Below are 20512 nucleotides of genomic sequence, written 5' to 3'. Positions count from 1 at the left end.
ACTAGAAACTAATGGGCTCGTTTCTCATTGGAAGCTATTTTTTTTTGTTCGATTTGAAATTAGCCTTTATCATAATTCTCAATTATTCTCATCTTATTTATTTATTCAAATTAATTTTCTGTAAAAGCTATAGATCAAAACCCATTATATTAATCAAAATGAGTAAGTAAGTCTTCTTGTGCTTGAGCCAAGTGAAAAAAGAAAAAGTGTGCCACCCCACTGACGGGTCAATCAAGACCCTCTGATAAATTCCTTCAGATTACATGATAACCTTACTTTGATGCAACTTTAACATATTTTTCTGCTTCATTTCTTTGTTTGTCGTTTTAAAGAAAACACTTCTTCCGGTGAGTGGAGGCCTCCTTCCTAAAGAAGTGCCAAAACCCTCCCCCTTTCGCGCCACGGTCCAAACTTGCTTCAACATCTGGATCGATCCATTAAAAACACACACTACCATTATTGAAAGCACTTCTTCCGGTGAGCGGAGGCCTCCTCAAAAAGTGCCAAAGCCCTGCCCCTCTGTCCCTACTCTTGGAGTCCAGACTTGTATCAAGATCTTGATCGATCCATTAAAAACACCCATAAACTAGAGTGTCACACTACTATTATTGAAAGCACTTCTTCCAGTAAGCGGAGGCCTTCTAAAGAAGTGTCAAAGCCCTCCCTCATTTTCCCTTACTCTTGGAGTTCAGACCTGCTTCAAGATCTGGATCAATCTATAAAAAATACCCATCAACTAGAGTGTCGCACTACCATTATTAAAAGCACTTCTTCCAATAAGCGGAGGCCTCCTGAAGAAGTGCCAAGGCCCTCTCCCTTTCCTCCCACTATTGGGGTCTATACTTGCTTCAAGATCTGAATCGATCCATAAAAACACCTATTAACTAGAGTGTCACACTACCATTATTTGCAGTCCAAATGAATAGTACCCACCCATGTAAATTAAACTGATCATTATCATTGAATTCTTACTCAATTCACTAGCCAACCGGTGGCACCTATTCCCCTCAGCTCTAAGGAATCACTTTCATTTTGCAAATCACAAAGTTGTTTTTTAATCGTTTTTGAATCTATCCTCCAAATGCGGTAGACCAATATTACTAATTTTTCCGATAGCAAAGGCCCAAGGTTTCCCTTTTCAGTTTACGCACACTGAACTTGGGGAGGACCCCAATTTCCACGGCTTATTCATGTCTTAAGAGGACAACAGCAGCATGGAACAACTCAGGACGTACGCGGTGCATCAATCTTGGAACTCGATCCACTACTATGGCAATAGTTTTAAAAATTAATGATCTCTTCAGTTTTGTTAAATTCCACGATAAAAACTATTAAATGTATCTTTCTGTTAAAAAAGGAACCCTGACTATTAAAAGGTGAAAGTTATTCACGGATGGTGCACAGAAGAGGGTCTCAAGTTCAAATATTCATGCATTTCCCGTCCACGTATCAAGATATTAATTTCTTTGACAAATGCAGCCGGTCCTAGTCGGTGATCGATCGAGAGTTTCCACCTACAAATAATTGATCTTTTACAATGTCGGTGCTCATTTTATTTACATGTATAGATGGTATGTTGTTACTATGGTACGTGATAAGTTCAGCTTGTACGCATTTTCACAATGCACATGCATGAATGGGACTTTGCTAGCGACGTACGCTTGTAAATCTTTGTTTCCTCCTCATGTAATCTTTTCTGGCCACTCTTGTTGATGCTGGCACCATGGCTGTCTTGCTGCAAACGTCCTTCCTGTAGGCCACATTTGTTTACCGCAGAGCTGAGATCTACTCGTAATGTCGGTTTCATGATCCAGCCCTCTTCAAACTAGGAATGTTCAAAGATGTTGCTCGACTCATATGTTGCTCGACTCGAGCTCGAGCCGAACTTTATGAGGCAAGCTGAAGCTCAACTCCGTTAACCAAGTGTGAGCTTGAGATCGACTCGTTTAAACTTGTCGGTAAATGATGATTATTCATCTTCTTCAGGCTCCGGAGGATAAAACTATAATATTATTCCATTGTTCTCTAAATCATAAGTTATTCACCAGAAAACAGTGTGTGAAGAGTATCAACCTAAATTTCATTGCTTACATTTAAAAAACAATTATACATTGATTCATAAAACCTTGCGATTTGCAATTGTAGCCCGATAGAAAGAGGAGGTGGGAGGTTGAAGAAGAAGAAGAATAAGAATAAGAAAAGGAAGTAGAATGTGAGCGAGAGAGATATAGAAAAATAAAGGGGGAGGGAGGGAGAAATAAAAAATAAAAAGAGGGATAGTCTCAAAAGACGGCAGGAAAACTGAAAAAAAAAAGGAGACGAGTCGAGTTTAAAAGAGTCGAGCTCATATAACTCGAACTTGACTCATTTATTACTCGAATTTTAACTCTAGCTCAAACTCAACTTGTTTAATAAATGAGTCGAGCTTGAGCAGACTTACACGGGTAAGTTCAAGCCTCTGGCTGGATTCTTGCACGTTTCTACCTCAAACCCAAGATTAATGTTCAACAAACAGATCCATGGTACGTGGACGAGCTGAAACCCACTTATTGTTTGAATTGTGGATTTCATCTGTCGTGGATTTGAGATCCAAAACAGACATATCATAGATCAGACTCAAATTTTAGATCTGAAACTATCAAACACACCCTTAAGGTAAGGATTCGATTTAAGCATATGTAACCCTTCTTAGACCTCAAAGTCGCCCACTTAGTAGACCATATTCAACTTAATTAGCTCCATTTTAGGCTTTTCAAATCTGCAAGGTTCCGTCCTGACTGCAGCATTTGCAAACAGTTCTCATCAGGGGCATGTCTGATTGCTCTGACAATAAGTCCGGAAATTAAGTTTGGGTTACCAAAATGACCTGCATACATCAGATTTAGCACTATTTTTCTTGGACTTTATTCCATTTCTTTTCCAGTCAAACTTGAAGGGTGCGACAAAAAATCCAAAATTTTTGCACCTCAGTTCCCATGCTCAAAAGAAATGCAAGCAATCAAACACAGCCTAAAAGGTGGAACGGATGGAACAGAACACTTGCTTTATCAAACAAATTAAACAATCTCTTAAGTTTCTGTTTCCCTCGGACAAGGGGTTGGTTGGGGGATTCGGCTCTCATGCTCACCCAAAATACAACCTCTTGAGTTTCTTTAACCTCGAACATCCAAGTGTAACTTTCTTGTCAGGTGAATGGAACTCTTGTTCATTCATGTGAATCTCTAATATTTTACTAACTATGGTCTTGTATTTGCCCTTATCAAGGGATTAATTCACTTTGCAAAGAGAGAGAAGGTGACTTTTCTTTTTACCTTGCCTGCCCGTTATTATAAGGCTTCGGAATTCCCTAGTTGAGCTACTAAAGGAACTGGATTCCCATTATGTCCGGCTCCATGGCTCGTAAAATTTTAGGTGTTGCAACCTTCAACAGATCCAGTTAGCAGATAAATCAAATCTGAACTACTATATTAATAAAATCTGCAAAAAAGTCTAAAGAGAGATGTTTGAACTTGTCTAGAAAACACCAATTTCCACATATATAAAACCGGTCATAATAAGATTGTTCCTAGACAAACAATACCAAGTTTTACTTTTCAGTAAATCAGATTTTGCAGGAAGAACTTTGTTATGATAAGTAATTTGTGACAGTTTTTCCACAGTACCTTCAATTATTTGGTTTGAAATGACCCGGAAAACCACACTCTGAACATCTATCAGCATTTTCCGGATTATCCTTCTGTTTTGGTCTCTAATGATGGCAATGGGTGTATAAGGCTATCCAACATAAAAGTTCATCGACTTCATATGAAGATATGGTTGTCTCTTTCACCAAGGTCGGTTTTGGATAAAAAAAAAGGAAGATGTTATCGCCACATAGCAAGAGAAAGCTCTTATCTGAACTGGCATTCGGGTAAAAATGCAGAAAATCCGGCAGAAACATGAACAAACAGTACAAAAGAAAGAGTGACCTAAGGAAGAGATAAAAAAACAAAACTAGTAGCAAACAGTACTTTCTTTTAATGTCCGTTAATTTCCTTTCCACTGGTTAGATCAGAATTACCAGCAAATAGTTCCTGGAGGAGAATCTTGAAGTCGGCCCCCATTAGATTTTCAACATCATATGTGCTGTTTTTGAAGGAAAGGAAATGGTGCTCGCCATTAAAGAAAGAATTTCACAGAACTGATCTTGGGGCCAGGTGAATGCGAATTGGACCACTAGTTACCTCAAGTCTTGAGCGTGTATATATATATATATATATTGGTAAACGCTTACATGTATGCATCAGGAAATGCTGCCCCAGGCTACGAGCTCATGACGCACAGATAGTTTCTAAAGAAGCGATTTGCAAATCTTTGATGCCATATGGGTGATGCTGTGAAAGACATCACCTTTTTGTTACTGGCAATAGAATCGAACTTGAGGGAATTTAAATCTACTAAGACGATGTAGTTGGATGGCTAAAAATAAACTTGTTGTTAGAGCATACACGACTGTTTATAACTCTGCAATAGTTCAAGCATGCATGCACTTTTAGCAATAATTTATGATTATTTGAATAATGGTATCTTAGTTTTTAACTATTTGGCAACATCCGATATTCGGTAGATTAATTTTAATTCTCCTACGAATTATCTAAACATGAAACCTGGTTTACATGAACGATTTGTATATTCCATTAAGAGTTAATCTTTTGGATAAAATCCTAAACACTGGTTTCACATATCCCTTTTTTTTCTTATTGGTACTTCACTACCAAAAAATGACCTCACGTTATAATACATGAAAATTTATATGTACATTCCACATTGAATACATTCCTAAAGGTGAAAAGGCTCTACTTTCTACTTGTGCTTCCCTAATGCACCAACTTCAACAGTGACCTGCTCGTTCACCATCAACATATTAAACTCCCCATACTCAACCTCTTTGCAGCCCCACATGTAAGGCATTGCATCAAAGCATATTCTTTCCCGTCTGCTTGCGATCGGTGACCACCCACATGGAAAGATGAAAACTAGAAATCATCAAATACTTATTCGATCAAGACTCTTCAAGAATTTAAAATATATTTTTATTGGTTACGGCGACATATAGAATTGCCGTATGCTGCAAACAAGAGCTCTATCCGCCAGGCTAGAAAATTAAACTGGAGACCAGAGAAGTCTAATTGGAGTTGAGACCTTCAAGTTGAAGGAGCTCAGAAAAATAAAAAGACTGCTGCGGCTTCCGAAGACTAAGTAGATGAATATAGAATCGCATGAACCAAATGGGTCTTCATAGAATATATCCATATGATGCTAAGAGACAAATTAGGGGCAGATTCTACGGATAAGCCACCGGAAAGGCTGTTAGAGCACCACACTGGTAGAAGTTGGCGGGTGAAGAACAAATAGAGGGGTAAGGCCAAAGGGTGGGAAGACGGGAACAAATTTGCTGTTCCACAAAGGAAGGAGGTTAGTACCTTTGTTTTCACTCACCGGAAGGCTGTTAGAGGAAAGCACTCCGGTAGAAGTTGGCGAGTAAAAAACAAATAGTGGGTTAAGGCAAAAGGGTGAAAAGATTGGGACAAATTTGCCGTTCAACAAAGGGAAGAGATTAGTACCTTTGTTTTTACTCAATATACATTACTTAAGCCACGCTGGTAGGCCCTTCCTTAGACACCTAAGTAGGTTAGGAGGGAGGAAGGAGGTGGGATACTCGATAAACCAAAGCCTTCCCTTTTATTCGAGGTTTAGGGTTGTTTCGAGACTTGAATGACAACATTGTCATTGTTTGTAGTCCAAGAGAGTAGCACTCACATGAATCAAACTAACGACCTACTGGCTCAATCAGTTATGCCACACTCCTTGGGGTGCCTACGTAGCTTACAACTCATCACTTTAGTATAAGAGTTGGACCAAACTTAAGCTTTAGTTACAGTTACAGTTTAATCGCAGTAAAAACGATAAATTCTATAAAAATCAAAGAGAAAATGATACTCACGTTGAAATGCACTTGAAAGGAGAAAGTGAGACAGATTCCATTCTTGGACAATAAGAAGTGTTGGAGCTGACTTGGTTGGTAGGCAAGGAATTGCTTTGCCACACAAGGTAAAGCACATTGCTCTTGGCTGTAGGGTGTCAGACTTATTCTAGGTGGAGCAACTTTCTCTTCATTTTTTAGCTCAAAGCCTTGAGCTGTTCCTTCTTTTTCTTTTTCCAATATGGGCAATGCTGGGTTTGGTAAACCTTTAATGTCAATAAGCATTTGAGTATTAAATGCTAGCTTAAACCTCTTCAATTTAAATGAGTTAATCCAACCTCTTAACAAGGAGCCCCTGTTGGCATTTTAAACTCATGTTTGATACTCAATATGGCATTTTTTTTCTATATTCAAGTGTAATTTGAACTGGTAAGCAATGTTAAGGTCGGTTGTTGAAATGGAATCAGTTTCGAATAGATTGAAGGAATCATCCGAGTCCAATTGGAATAGAAGACGCTCTTGAATCGGCCCAGAAAAAAATTATATTGTTTTTTCCAAATGAAAAATACGAGGCAAAAATATAAGAAAAATTGATCATGTGAAAAGTGATTAAAAAATGAGATATAGCCGTATTGGGCACACAGAATTGAATTTGTAACGATTGGAATGATCGAATTCGAACCGGGCCACTTGGGTCTATTCCTCCCTATTTTAAGTCTTATAAATCAGTTCTCAGAAGTCAACTTTTCTTCACTTTGTATTACCTTTCTTGGAATGATTGGATCTCTTCAGTTTCAACAAAAGAAAGATTGCAGTAAAATAGATTAATGCCTGAGGGAGATTTGTGGGCCTACGGCTGCCACTTCACAAGGGCCTGAGGTTTGTCCCGTCTTGAATTCCCATAAAAGGTTAAGAAATTAAAGACTAGTGGAAGATGGTCATGGAAAATATTAGGCAAGCGTTTTCAATAATTTAATGGCTGTCTGCATTGACTGAGGATGTTCAGTGGACTTCCTCTGTCCCTAATTCTTAATCCCCACCTCCCCACATTGACATGTTCACTGTTAAAAGATCGAACTCAATTGTTTCAACATTTTCTGACCCTGCTGGCATGAAAAGATGCGCATCAACTTGAATCGAATATCTATGTTGGTGTATCCGCTTCCTTCCTTTTGTATTGTTGCAGTATACTGCGTTCTCCAGCCAATCTATAGCAGTATAGCGCGAAACATATATCAAATGTCACAGATTACAGAGGTTAAAATATCTTAGTGTTCTTGGTTTCTGATCGATCACAGTAATGGCGGAGGAGCCGGTGTTCTTCGGCCCCACTAAAGATGAAATTCTGGCTACGCCCCTATATGGCCTTTGGTGTAAAGCACGGATTACTTGAGGTAAATGAGAAATGAAGTTGGTAATGGAATCATCGGTTCTGACTGCAATCTCTACTGTTATGGTCCACACCACAGTAATCTTGAACAGAAACCAATCTGGGGTGTTCACATGCAGAAAGACAGATCGATGAAGAAGAATAACACGCAATTTGCACTACCAACTTCTATGTTGCTTGGCTCCAAAGACTTGTAAATCTGAAAGAAAGGAGAAAGAGGGGACAAACAAAGTAGCTGTCTACCTTTTCCTTAATCACGCAGTACCAAGTCGGTGATACTGCATCAACTCCCCAACCGTGGACGGAGCGACCGACAACTGGTTTTGACCCGGTGAGCAACGGCGAGGGTGGGGGAGAAGGTGGACAAGTTGGTCATTGATGCAAAGTAAAGTAGCGCGTCTGCTACCTTTGAAAAAATACTAGCGGCGACTTATTAAATTCTGGTAGTTCTGTCTTTCCACAATTGTCTCTACTGCACGTACGTTCGATACCTGAGCAAGCAAGGAGCTGTAGATCTCCTTAAATAATGCTCAATCACATGCCCGCTGGGCACCCTTTCTATGGCCTCCTCCCTCCGAATTCTTGAGTAAACCATTCAAACAAGAGAAACCCCATCTCGTGAAAGCGTCCTGGTGTGCTGTTTTTCTGAGCTCAAATATGCTGCAGAATCTTTATCAGACGTGAAGTTCTTGTGAGGAACCGCTGGTTCCATGGATACAAGCATGCGACACTGTGGAGTTTGAATCCTTTGGATTTTTCTGATCAAACCGATGCACATTTTTCTTTTATAATAGTTTATGTCCTTTAGAATCTGATCCTGATTTGAAAGGTTGCAGAGAGCAGGGATTGTGATATTTGTCTGTGAATGTGTGGCCATGTCAAGAAAATGAAGCTCCGTGCTCCGAGATGTGCCAAATGACAAAAGTTGACTCAAGTTTCACCGGGAAAGAAGACCAGAGAGCGCAAGTGGAATTTTGAACCGCTGACAGATCTTCTAGATAGAAGACAAAGAGAATGGCCAAAAAGAAGAGCGATTCTGGATTTGGTGATCGGACTGAAGGAGCTCACAATTGTCAGAGGGAATGCGTGCAGCCGAGTTTTTCATCTGGTGGCTCGTCGAGAAATTGCTATGAAGAGCTCAGAGATATTATCAGGAAGAGCCTTGTAAGGCAAAACCTGCTGCCTCTTCCCTCTGAGACAGGCAGAGCGTCGCCAGATTGCCTGTCTCTAAGTACCAGTGATTCTGTTCCTGCGAAGAAGAAGGTAAGGATGCCTAACGTGATTGCCAGACTCATGGGTCTGGAAGAACTTCCATTAGAGGATCAAGGAACGGAGAATAAAGGCAAAGAGGACAAGGATTCAGGAAAATGTGAGATGGAAAAACCAATGAAACCTCGTCGTAAACACGAGCAAAAAAAGACAGAGATGCCACCGAAATTGGGCCGTAAGATTCCTGTAGCATCGGTGAGAATTGATGGAAGGAGAGGTTCTAATGGACCAAAGCCATCCTGCGACATGGACATGCCAATGCGGAGGCTTTCCCATCATCTGCTTGAGGAAATGGTGCCCAGGAGGAGGAGACTGAAGGAGATCATTGAAAGTATGCAGTTAACTGGTTTACTAAACAGGGGTGGTAACCATGGTGAAAGTTTTAGGAGACCCCGGTTTGCTACCTTCGACCAGAAACAAAATGAGAAAATGAAGGTGGGTGGTGGGAAATTTGTAGGAGAAGTTCCACCTATAGTGATAATAAAGCCGATGGTGGTGACGAAAGTGAACAGAGAGAGGGAGAAGATAATTCAGGAACAGCAGCCCATCCTAGAGAAGAAGCCGAAGGCGGAGTCGAGAAAGGCACGAACCTCAGACAGACAGGGTGTCAATGTCAAAACCTCGGTTAAACCAGAGATGAAGCAGTTGCACGATCTAGCTACTAGGGATGAGAAAGACAAGACAGTGCCCAAGAAGCCATTGTCGGTAGTGAACCATGATCGGAAACCTGTGCCAGATTCAAGGCCGGCCGATGCAGTGAAGGCTGCAATGCCAAGGAAGCCGTTGGACAAGCTGCATCCGGAGAAGGAACAACTTCGGCGTTGCCACAGCTCGCGGAGAAATCACATCTCCAACGGCTTACCTGGACGTGAACCGATGAAATCCTGTGATCAGAAGAATGAAAGAACAGAGAAAGCAAAACCAGCAGTACAACTACAACATGTGAACAAGATGGTAAATTTCTTTTCATGAGCTCACTTTTATGTGCTTTCTTTTCAATTAATAGAAATTAGACGAACCTGCACCAGCGTCTTCTCTCATATATGAAATACCATCCTCAAATAATTTATTAGGAACCTTAGTTTTCTTTTTCGCGGGTCAATTCTCTTACTCGGTTGCTCTTACTTGAAACCTTATGAAGCTGCAATTTCTTCCTAAATGGTGTGGAAAATCTACAGGTACTTCGCTCTAATGCTTCCAACGGATCAGCTTAGCTCAAAGTTAGCATCTATTCATGGTTTATGTGTTTCATTTTGTTCTTTTTCTGATAAATGGTAGTGACGGATTTTCTTCAACGATTAGACGCTTCTTGCTTTTGTTAGTACAGTTACAGTATCAGTTTCACTTGGAGAAGAATTCCCTCTGTTTCTTTTATGTCCTGCAACAATATCTATTTGGTTCTGATTACTTATAAACTGTAGGCTGGTTCAAAGTGCAAAAAAGATGAGACGATCGTGAACTTAAGAGTAGAAAAGCGTTGCGTATCTACTACTGCAAGCTCTCCCCACCAACTTGGTGCACAGGAAGCAAAAGATTGCTCGAGGAAAAGAAACCCACGAGGTAACTGATTTCTGTTTTTATGATTTCTTCTTTTCTTTACATTTCAGCTCCACCATATTTAACCGCCTTTCAGCATCGAATTCTTGGTCATCTCTTTTCTTATTGACCACTCCTTGTGGTCTGTTAATTCATAGATGCCCATTACTGCTTCATTTCTGGTATAAAACTTTTGGGGGACAGAAGTGGCAGTCCTTTTAAAACGAGTTTCTAATATCAAAGATAAACCATTCATCCTTCTGTTATATTCATATTAGCGAATCTCGAATCAGGGTTTATATCCGTTCATTCATTTTGAGATGGCAGAATTCGTTTCTTTTCATCTGGTTTTAAAAGCACTCGTGGTGAATGTTTCTGGCCTTCTCACATGATACTGATCATGAGCTGAAATTCCCATAAATAATATCTGCAGACATGGATTCAAAATTGAACAAGGAAAGCAGGATTAATGCATTGCTCTCACCTTCAACCATCTTAGCTTACATAACTATCTGATATTGCACTTTCCACCTGCTGAAGCATACTGAAGGAGGCAAGCCTTGTCTAGAATAGCAGTTCACGTCATGAAAGGTCCTCAATAGTTTTTTCTCCTTGCCAACAAATAGTTAGCTGTCATCAGAACAAGTGCATAAGAATGGCTGTGAATCTTATTGATGGAAGAGTTGTGCATTTATGGAGTGTTCGTAAGGGCTACTCCCATGACATAATAAATTCTTGAAGACTTTTAGAATTACGTGACTTGTGGATTGGAAAGATTATAGTCAAGATACGCTCGCATTTATGTCATATATGCACGGATTCTCCATTCCCACTCTTCTTCACGATCCCTAATTTTTTCAGTTACGTTGCGAACCTTGAAAAAATATAAAAATCCTCGAATCCACTGCCATATCCATGTTAAGAAGGTAATTAACAGTGAATACCTAGTATTCAAATTTGACACAAGGATCGAAAATGCTCTCACTTCCAGAGTCCTAAATGAATATTTGAATCCTGAAGTTACGCAACATACATATCTTATCGATGACGCAGGAAGTACAATATGAATTCTGTCATAAACATCATGAATTATTTGCATTAAAGTTCAAAGTATAGCAGTAATGCCATTGGTTAATATGGACTACCAAAAGAGAGTACCATTTAGACGCAGTGGCTCCTTCTTGACTTCAATTTTATAACTTGTAGCTAACTGGTTGATGTACTCTGTTTTCTCTCCCGCAGGTATTGACGAAAGCAAGCCTGTTGCTTTATCAGAGCAAACATCGAAAAGGAATCATCGTGGTAGAAGATATAGAGCTACCAAAGAAACTTCTCAACAGAGTGGTCATGAAATTTTATGCCCCGAAGTCACTGTTGCTGGTAGCATAAACAAACTAAAGCAGTTTCTTCTGAACAGCACATCATTCCTAAGTGCTGCTCAGGAGTATTTTGACATTGAAGTTACCATGTTTTCTTCACCTGCAAATTATAAGGAATTTGTTGGAAGCAACGACAAGCTTCTGATGGATTGTGTATTCGAACTAATGAAGTATAAAAGCCAAAAACATATGCCACGTTATACAATCACAAAGCTTCATCTGCAGAAGCAGAGGGCAAGGTTCTTGTCAGATGTATTAGTGGAAGAGCTCTGCAAAGAATTGGAGACCTTATTCAGTTTGCAAGTTATCAATAATGTTTGCGCGATGGATGATCTTTACTTAATTTTAGAGAGAGATCTTCTCTGCAGACGGCTCAATACAAGCTGTGTCTGGGACTTTGGTTGGGAGTGTGGGGCATTAACAGAGGAAGAGTCGGATGTAGTCTTTTGTCAGTTGGAGATGCTTGTTCTTGGCGAGCTGATTGAAGAAACTGTTGCAGATTTATGTGCTAGCTGACACGTGATCATATTCTTCTATGTCTGTCCTGATTTTTCTTCTAACGGATGTGCTTGTTTTTAAAGGTTTGAACTGCAGAAATGTTTTAAAAAACGTCAGGTTGCATGTCATTGGGGAAACTGGGAAGGAAGAAACCCAGCAGAATGTATCAAATTTATGTAATTAGTTCATATCAATCATGACAATAAGATTTTTCCCATTTTCCTCCTTAAACACGCTGACCCGACGTATACTAAGCAGCTGCAAAGTTGATTCTCTTTCCTGGTTGATCAGTTTGAATTAGCTAATGCACTGATATTTGATCATCTGCGACTATTTTATACTTCTCTTATTATTTATTAGCTGTCATTCTTTGAAATTGATTGTACGACAGAAATCCGTATTTCACATAAAATTTTTTTACTCCATCTCTTGATTGTCGTGATCTTTATCTTTTTTAACATGCTTCGCAGCATTTTGAAAATTTTGAACTTTTATTTCTTGAGTTTCGAAAACTATGTCGGTTTCATAAAGCCAACTGTTCAAAACATCATTTGTAGGCAGGAATTTGAACTTGATTTTCTAAGCTCATGTGTGTGAACCGTTCAACCCGATGTTTGAGGCGGAAGAGTGTGAAGAGGAATAGAATCACATGCTACGGTGGGGTTTGAGCAAGAGGAGACAAGCCTGCAGTTTCGTTTATCCCAACAGAGCTGAAGAATATGACAGAAAGGAATACCTGCAAGATAAGACATGAGTAGGAAACGTGTTAAAGAGTGGCGTGGTACATGGCATTGAAAGTGGAGACTTTTTAATATTTGTTCTTTCCTTTGCTCAGCGTGTATAATACTCGTGCGTTGTACTGGTTGTGGGGTTTTCCTGACTTAACAGCAGTTTTTGATTTTTACTATTCGATTTTAATAATATGATCGGAGGCCTATCCACCATCTGGGTTTGATTTGATTGGAACACAGAAGTTCGTTTCTTTTTCCTTGTTTTCTTCTTGTTTTCGGAGGGTTTAGGATTATTTTGAGACCTATGTGAGAGTTGGTCACTTGCTAACTAAAGTGTCATGCATGTACTGTTCATAGTTAAGATGAATAGCACCCATAAAAAACAAACCGGCGACTTAATTTTCACCAATTTGCCAGATCTGCACCTTTACGGGGTTCGAGCGCTAAATTTAATTACCATGGAAAATTTTTTCCACATAGAACAGTATACAGGCGTTTGCCTAATTCTCTATTTCTTGTGTGATGATATTTTGCAAAGGACATAAACTCAATCTGTAGACTGCAATACATATGGTTCGCAAAGCCATGAATTGGAACGAATCAGCTTACTACATCTAGGTCATGAGTCAGTTCTTCGACTTGTTTGGGTCAGGCCATCAGGTTTTGCAATGTATTTTTTACTACCCAATAGAAGTTAAACATATCTATTAAATGTGTAACAATTAATAACCAAGTAAACAATAACACAATTACAAACTAAAATAGCACATCAGTAAACAATTACAGTTTTATCTTTTGTGATACTGATGTGCTGAATAATACAGTCGACAATGGCAAACCCTAAACCAATTCAATTGATTCAGCCAATTCAACAGATCCAAAACCGAGTCCTGTATTTGGGTCGGTGCTTGACTTGTGACTCGGTTTCTAAGTAATCCGAGTCGACTGACCAGGTTTGCCAACTACAGCACTTCAATGATAAGTTGGCAGATCCAATTACTACCAGTCCATCGCAGGAGCCATCTTGGATGTCAAACTCTTCATTCAGTTATGGCCAAGTTGACAGAGCATTGCTTATAATTGCACTAGATTTCCAGATTGGATCTAAAAATTTCAAAAGACATAAAATAATTCAATAAAGTACAGGTAAACTTAACTAAACTTGGCGGCAAGAACATAAATGATAATGAAACTTGTGCACCATACGAAGCAAAAGGTACCCAAGTACCAAGTTGGGTGCTGCTTTGGGTTTTGGATTGAAATCTTTGAGTTAAAGAGAGTAAAAGAATTAATACCTGAGGAACAATTCTTAGCATAAATTGGTAGGGATATGCCCAGCCTCAGCTTAGCTAACTACTGACATCCTACCCTATGGATAATATCAGCAAGAAGTGCCCCGTTTACCATCTCAGCTGGGCTCAGACCAACCAACGTTTAATTCGATCAAGTTTAATGTCACATAATGTGGTTTGGATATCTGAACTGACGTCGTATATACCTCTAGCTCATTTGTTGAAAGTTGAAACCATATGATCTACTGTTCAACGACTCGAGCTCGCTCGATAAACTTGGCTCGAACGCGACTCGTTTATTAAACGAGTTGAGTTCGAGTTAAGAAATGAACTCTACAACCTAAACGAGTCGAGCTCGAGCAAAGTGGGCTCGCTTGGTCAAACTCGATTAAGCTGGATAAAGAAAATATATAAAATACGTCTCATAAATTTGTTTTTTTTTTTAAAGTAGATTGCTCAAATGAATATACACGTGACTGGTTCAATGTTCAAGTGTATATGCTGCCTCTTCTTTTAAAAAATAATTTTTTTAATAAAATGTTCGGTTCAGCTCAAGCCAATTTTCGGCTCGAGCCGAGTTGGAGCTGACTCAACTTGGCTCGAACTTGCTCATGAACAACCCTCGACTTATTGATGCTACGTCCTCCAATTACCAAACATTATAGGTTTGGCCGTCGAGTTCACCCTTTTCTTAAGTAACTTGTCCCATGTTTGTACCTTTTTTAATTTATTACACAAAAGAATTATATATATATATATATATATATATATATATATATATATATATATATATATATATATATATATATATATATATATATATATATGGTGGGTTTAGCAGCGATTTATAATCATTTTTGCATAGACTTTTAAAATTTAGCTGTTAAGCAACTACCTGGCATCGGATGTCATATGTTACAGGATGACTGTTTGAAATTAAAAATTTCATCATTAATGGGACCATAAATCACAGCCGCTACAAACTGTCCCACATAATAAACCATTATTAATGTTAATGTAGTGACTGTTTTTATTGATAAATTTTATAATTTTAACATTCCAACAACATCCTATAAAATTCACACACACATATATATATATATATATATAAACACATTTCTGACCGTTTCTATGGCCCACTTCCCGCTAATGTCATTCCAAAATCTCTCTCTCTCTCTCCCTCTCTCTTTCGCTCTCTTCCTCTGGAAATATTTAGTTTTCTCGTATCAAACTCCAACAGATCCAAGCGACAATGATATTATGCTCAACTTTGTTAGAATTGATTAATGAAAGGGACGAACTAATCATGGCATCCGCCAGGCTCCTGAGCCTTAACCAATGGATTTAAGGCTTTAAAGAAGGAGATAGAAATAATCCACCGTTGCAGAGGCGGCCGCCCTGCTTGACCCCCAAAACAAACAAGAGGATGAGCTTGCACTTTCACTTCTGACAACTCGGAAACAAGAAGCAGAGGAGTAGTGCAGTGATTTGGCAACCAAATTTCCCGCTACCAAACTGGTTAAGTTACAAGGATCTAAAGCACAGAAAGCCTCAAACTCCCACCTACAATGATCAGCAGATCTCCAGGAGACGCTGCAGAAATAGTTGTTGTTGTTACCACTTAAAATTGTTCATATTATTTTATTTTGAAGTTATTTTCTTTTGTATTCGTTTAGCTGAAACGTACTTTGACGTTGTATTATTCGTCTAGGAAATTACTTTACTTGCGTTAAATCCACACTAATGTTCTAATACTTGTGGATTTCTAGTTGTTTCCATATTTATTGTGACAGGATACTTGCAAAAGTTGGTTATCCAGTTTTCTAGAATTTAAAACTGTATCCTGTCTAATTATCTTATTTTTTTTAAAAGAAAATCTCGAACAAACTATAAGGAACCAGTTAACTTTTAGGCAAATAACAAATAAACACCCAACTTCTGGTTGTCAAAAAATTATATGTGCGCCCCTTTTTGAATTTCTGCCAATCTTAATGTTTGACAACTAGGACTGTCTATACTGTTAAATGTTACTCTTTAATTAAGAAAAAAATAAATTAAGTTATTCTTTAATTAGTGAGAGCCCAATGACGCTAAGTATCGCTAAATTAAATAAACTAAATGTTATTCTTTAATCTGAGTTTCACCTTTTAGTTAAGAAGCACAGAAGAAAATCAAATGGCAAAGAAGAAATCATAAAGAACATTGAAAACGAAGCCTGAATAAAAGAGTTCAAAGTGAATACGCTAAACCAAAGTGTCACCTCTGCATCCTCATGTTACTATCTTCTGTCCTCTACATGGAGAGGTTGCTATATATATATATATATATATATATAGAGAGAGAGAGAGAGAGAGAGAGAGAGAGAGATTTGTCAAGTAGAGCCGCTTATGGACCAAATTGCAAGTGGAATGGGTCATCAATGAATCGGAATGCGTATGTGTATGCGGGATATATTCAGTCGCCCGACGGCCAAAGTTCTACACGTTGATAGTGAAGATGTTTGGCCTTATACGAAAACGTGGCCAAGGCTACGCCACAGCAGAGCCGAGAATCCCCAAAAGAATTCTACTCCTTAGGAAATGAAAACACAGTGATTCAATTTTTTGTGGTGGGCCTCATTCAGAGTTGTTGGCAGTCGGAGTATCTGATTCGCGCCGGAATCCGGCGAGTTCATCAGCAATAAGCACATTCCGGCCGCAGCACAAGGTGGCTTAGAGAAACACGGATCAAATATACATTGACAGTTCCAGGAAAAAGAGAGAAACCAGGATGAAACGTGTACAATGTGCCATATTGGCAAGTGTGTCGAAGAACAGGGATGAACATCCAGGCCCATCCTCTTAACGCGAGAGAGAAAGAGAGAGGGAGAAAGCGAAAGTATACAGCAACTCAAAATTGATACCAAGATATCGGACACCAGAAAGCAAAATGGCGAAGAAGATCACTTGCCGGCCCCTTTGAATATCAAGAACCGGAGGGTCTCCAGGCAGAAGTAAATGAAGGTGCCCTCAGAATGAGTGAAGAAGCAACCGAAATTAGAACCCACAACACACTGCCATCCAGAGCCATATATCGCATCAAACTCCTGCAACACGACAGAAGAAGCAGAAACCCAATTCATTGAAGGAAAGAAAACGGAGAAACCCGCACGAGAAAATCCCACTGTAATGACAACAAAAAGGTTAAACAGAGAAGAAAACCTCACCTTTTTTATGTGGGCAGCAATGCTTTTGCAGTCTAAGACGTCGTAGAGATCAAGAGCGTGAGATGCAGAAGTCATAGCATGGATCTGCATCTTTGTCGGCATGTCAGTGTCTTGAATCAAAGCCCTCCCTTCCAACATACTTGGATCTTCGCAGTCTTTCTCCGGAGAAACAGAGAGGAAGAAGAAGAAGGTAGATGAATGATTACCTCTCGTCCTAAAATGCCCACCAGTTCTGTTCCCCTGTTCACCTACAGAGGAAGACGAGCACTTATGGTGGGTCGCAGGCGCAGCTTCCTCCTCCCTCCAAAAGAAAACCAGCTACCCTTTTGCCCCTCTGGAAAAAGAAACAGAATTTAATTCTCTGCACGGGCTCTGAGTCGCTCTGCAACTTTCCCTTCTCTCTCTCTCTCGGCCAGACCCTGGAATGATCCCGAAATCCCAGTAATTTCGAAGATAAAGGCGGTGAGGCGGGGAATGCAGAGGCGACTGTGGCTATTTCTTGAAAAGAAGGCACTTTTCTCTCCTTGGTACGTGGAATTGGCCCTCAGATAGACAACTGGAATAAGGAATCGCGTGAATTCCTTCACTGTCCAATCCCACGGCTTGATTGAAGGGACACCGCTCTGGGACAAGCCAAGGACTGAGTCGACTGAGCTTTATAGCCATTTTCTCCTCCTGCTTAAGGAAGTTCAAAACGGTCGGCCAGGCCATAGAAATTGCGGTCTCGTTGTTTCCGGGACTCAGAAAACTGTGAGACTATTCCCGCGTGGTATTTGACTTTCATGACGGTGAACGGGAGATCCATCGTTGAATATCCAACGGCAATGGCGGATGCGTCGCTGCTGCCTCGACGACAACTTTGAACAGCAAATTTAACACTGACATGAGCTTATTTTATCGAGATCTCATGCGTCAGCTTTGAGCTTGCCATAAATGACAAGGCAAACCATCGCCGCTAGATGTGACCTTTATTCATACCTTGTTCCAGCTTTAGTTTTGGGTGGACAACCAAAGAACTCCCTTCATTCTCTCCTGAGTTTTGGGTTGTATCACTGCTGCGATGTCAGTTTAGCTATTGCATTCTTGGCCGAGTTAAAAAAGAAAAAATTTGAAGTATAAAAATGGCAGAAAATTGAGAAGCTAACGTGGGCAATTGCCCGCACCAACATATATGCGGCTCTGCCACTATACTCGAGCATTTTGAGACACAAAAACATAGCGTTCATCTAAATCAAACTAAAGACATGTTTTTTTCGTATACCATTAACTGGATCAACTGTACTATATCCTTTAACCATTCAAGTTTTAATTCAAAGACCCAATTGTCATCAACTTCTGACTTTGTTGATGTCAACAAGTATTTGAGCAGGGAAATTACTTTCAAATATATCTTTTGCTTAAAAAAATTTATTTCTGTAGTTTTTTTTGGTTAAATGAAGTACACTTTTGATGAAAAGTATCAAATGGTTGACATCCTCATGTAAATTTTTTTGTCAAGACATTGGCTGCATCTTTTTCTTTTCATCATTACCATCTATCATTGAAGCCTCCCTTGTCAAGTTGAAGGAATTTCTTTTGAAGTTACCGAAATAAGTAGATTTCTAAGAATGCTTTTTAGCGATTGATTTTTCAATTTTCAATCATTGGAGCTATGGAAAAAAGCATCGCTGAGAGCATGGAAAACTGTGAGCCCTTGCTTTTGAAACCATATTAACGTCTATTCCAATGTCGTTAATGGAAGACCCGACAGTGTCCAAATAATATAACACAAAAGTGGTTGCAGGATTTGTTGTCAAGCGGATTTGAGTTGAGATTAGAAACACGTAAAATAAGAGAAAAAAGAAAAAGAAAAAGAATCTCTGCCGCCTCAGCGACAGCACGAAAACTGGATATTCCTGGGGGCCGATCCTGCGAGACTGGCAAGAACAACCGATGGTTTTTGACTCCAATTTTTTTTTTTATTTATTCTGTTTACTTTTTTTTTTTTTTTTTTTTTTGAAACGTGCACACAACCACCTAAAACTAAAAGTCGTCGTCTCTGTCCCTTGGAAAAGGTGAGCCGTGATAAGCGGCGGTGTGAAACTGGGAGCGCTTATGGTTTGGTCCTCTAGTTCCAGTTTGCTTAGAACTCATGGGTTGAGAGATTTTTTTTCTTTTTTATGAGGAAATTGAATTATAATTTTAAAATTTTGATGGAAATTCAAATATTATTTTTCAAATTTTTTCTATATATTAGATTAAATTTTTTAAAATTTATTTGTAAATTAAAAAAAAATGAAGGAAAAGGTTAAAGCTCTGCTTGCCCCCATGGCTCCTAGCTCGTAAGTCTTGTTGGGTTCTTTCGTTAACCTTTCCCAAAACCGATGTGCAACTGAGCAACATGGGGCTCATATCTACCATGCGAATTTTGAGGCATTTCAATAATTTTTGAAAATAAAATACATATTTTAAAATTATAAGAGAAATTTGAATGATGCTTCAAAACTAGATTCTTATAGTGTTTGGGTGCTACCAAAACTAAATTCGAGTTAAACCCAGTTTTGACAAAACTTAGTTTTATAAAATGAGTGAAAAACTGACATCCCCCAGATTATTTACAAAAACTAAGTCGTTGATGTGTTACCCAAATAAAAAAACCATCATGAAACAGAGTTTTCCCAAATTAAACTAGATTTGATGAGGGGTATCGAGTCGAGTATCTCATCGACCCCAATTGTGCATTAAAAAGCATCTTAAAATGATAACTGTATAGGACAGCTACGAGCCAATCACGGATCAAGACTACTCTCCGAGATTTTGACAACTCTTTGGTTTTTTCACTTTTCATCTTTTTGTTTGTGTATGGATTTTCCCTTTGTCAGATTAACGAAGAACTAGCAGCCACCGAAAATGGTTGATGAGGGTAGTACTAGCATATAACCAGCTTCATTAAAACTGATATAGTAACAAATAATTAATTAAAGTGTTAAGTACTTTTTCAAGGCCAATTACCACTCTGCATGGTACCAAAAATAAAAGTGAGGGGAGCTAAACGAGCTTAAGAATCTCAACAATCAAAATACTGAAACTCAAAGTGAAGGTTAATTTGCTCAAAATCGTCTCGGTCCTGTTCATTCTCTTTTAACATTTTCATGGCGTTCTTCTCGCAACTGGACTCCTTGAGCGCTCACACTTTGTCATGTTCATTGTTAGAAGTTTCAAGGGTTTTTGTGCTTGAAAAAAAAACACAAGAAAGAAAAGGAAGAAAGAG

General features: G+C 39.1%; 2 protein-coding genes across 2 annotated transcripts; one reads left to right on the top strand and one right to left on the bottom strand.

Moving 5' to 3' along the window:
- The first annotated feature begins 7079 nt into the window (after window positions 1–7079).
- LOC116255633 (uncharacterized) lies at window positions 7080–12265 on the top strand. The gene is made up of 3 exons (XM_031631507.2): window positions 7080–9575; window positions 10043–10181; window positions 11400–12265. The coding sequence occupies exons 1-3, from the start codon at window positions 8367–8369 to the stop codon at window positions 12050–12052; spliced, it is 2001 nt and encodes a 666-aa protein (XP_031487367.1). The 5' UTR covers window positions 7080–8366; the 3' UTR covers window positions 12053–12265.
- A 4503-nt stretch (window positions 12266–16768) lies between these two features.
- LOC116256365 (dynein light chain 1, cytoplasmic-like) lies at window positions 16769–17989 on the bottom strand. The gene is made up of 2 exons (XM_031632718.2): window positions 17263–17989; window positions 16769–17142 (listed from the first exon to the last, which is right to left on the bottom strand). Exons 1-2 carry the CDS (start codon window positions 17398–17400, stop codon window positions 16999–17001), a joined length of 282 nt encoding a protein of 93 aa, XP_031488578.1. The 5' UTR covers window positions 17401–17989; the 3' UTR covers window positions 16769–16998.
- Between the last annotated feature and the right edge of the window lie 2523 nt (window positions 17990–20512).

Source organism: Nymphaea colorata, chromosome 6 (genome assembly GCF_008831285.2).
Source record: "Nymphaea colorata isolate Beijing-Zhang1983 chromosome 6, ASM883128v2, whole genome shotgun sequence".
In the NCBI taxonomy this organism is placed as follows: domain Eukaryota; kingdom Viridiplantae; phylum Streptophyta; class Magnoliopsida; order Nymphaeales; family Nymphaeaceae; genus Nymphaea; species Nymphaea colorata.
This window is presented reverse-complemented; position numbering and strand designations above follow the sequence as displayed.

What these genes read in the sequence shown, in the direction of transcription:
- LOC116255633 (XM_031631507.2), top strand. Translation starts at nt 8,367, where the DNA reads ATGGCCAAAAAGAAGAGCGATTCTGGATTTGGTGATCGGACTGAAGGA. An exon ending in TACAACATGTGAACAAGATG is followed by an intron (nt 9,576 to 10,042) that starts GTAAATTTCTTT and finishes TATAAACTGTAG; the next exon opens with GCTGGTTCAAAGTGCAAAAA. An exon ending in GAGGAAAAGAAACCCACGAG is followed by an intron (nt 10,182 to 11,399) that starts GTAACTGATTTC and finishes TCTCTCCCGCAG; the next exon opens with GTATTGACGAAAGCAAGCCT.
- LOC116256365 (XM_031632718.2), bottom strand. Translation starts at nt 17,400, where the DNA reads ATGTTGGAAGGGAGGGCTTTGATTCAAGACACTGACATGCCGACAAAG. An exon ending in TTGCTGCCCACATAAAAAAG is followed by an intron (nt 17,143 to 17,262) that starts GTGAGGTTTTCT and finishes GTCGTGTTGCAG; the next exon opens with GAGTTTGATGCGATATATGG.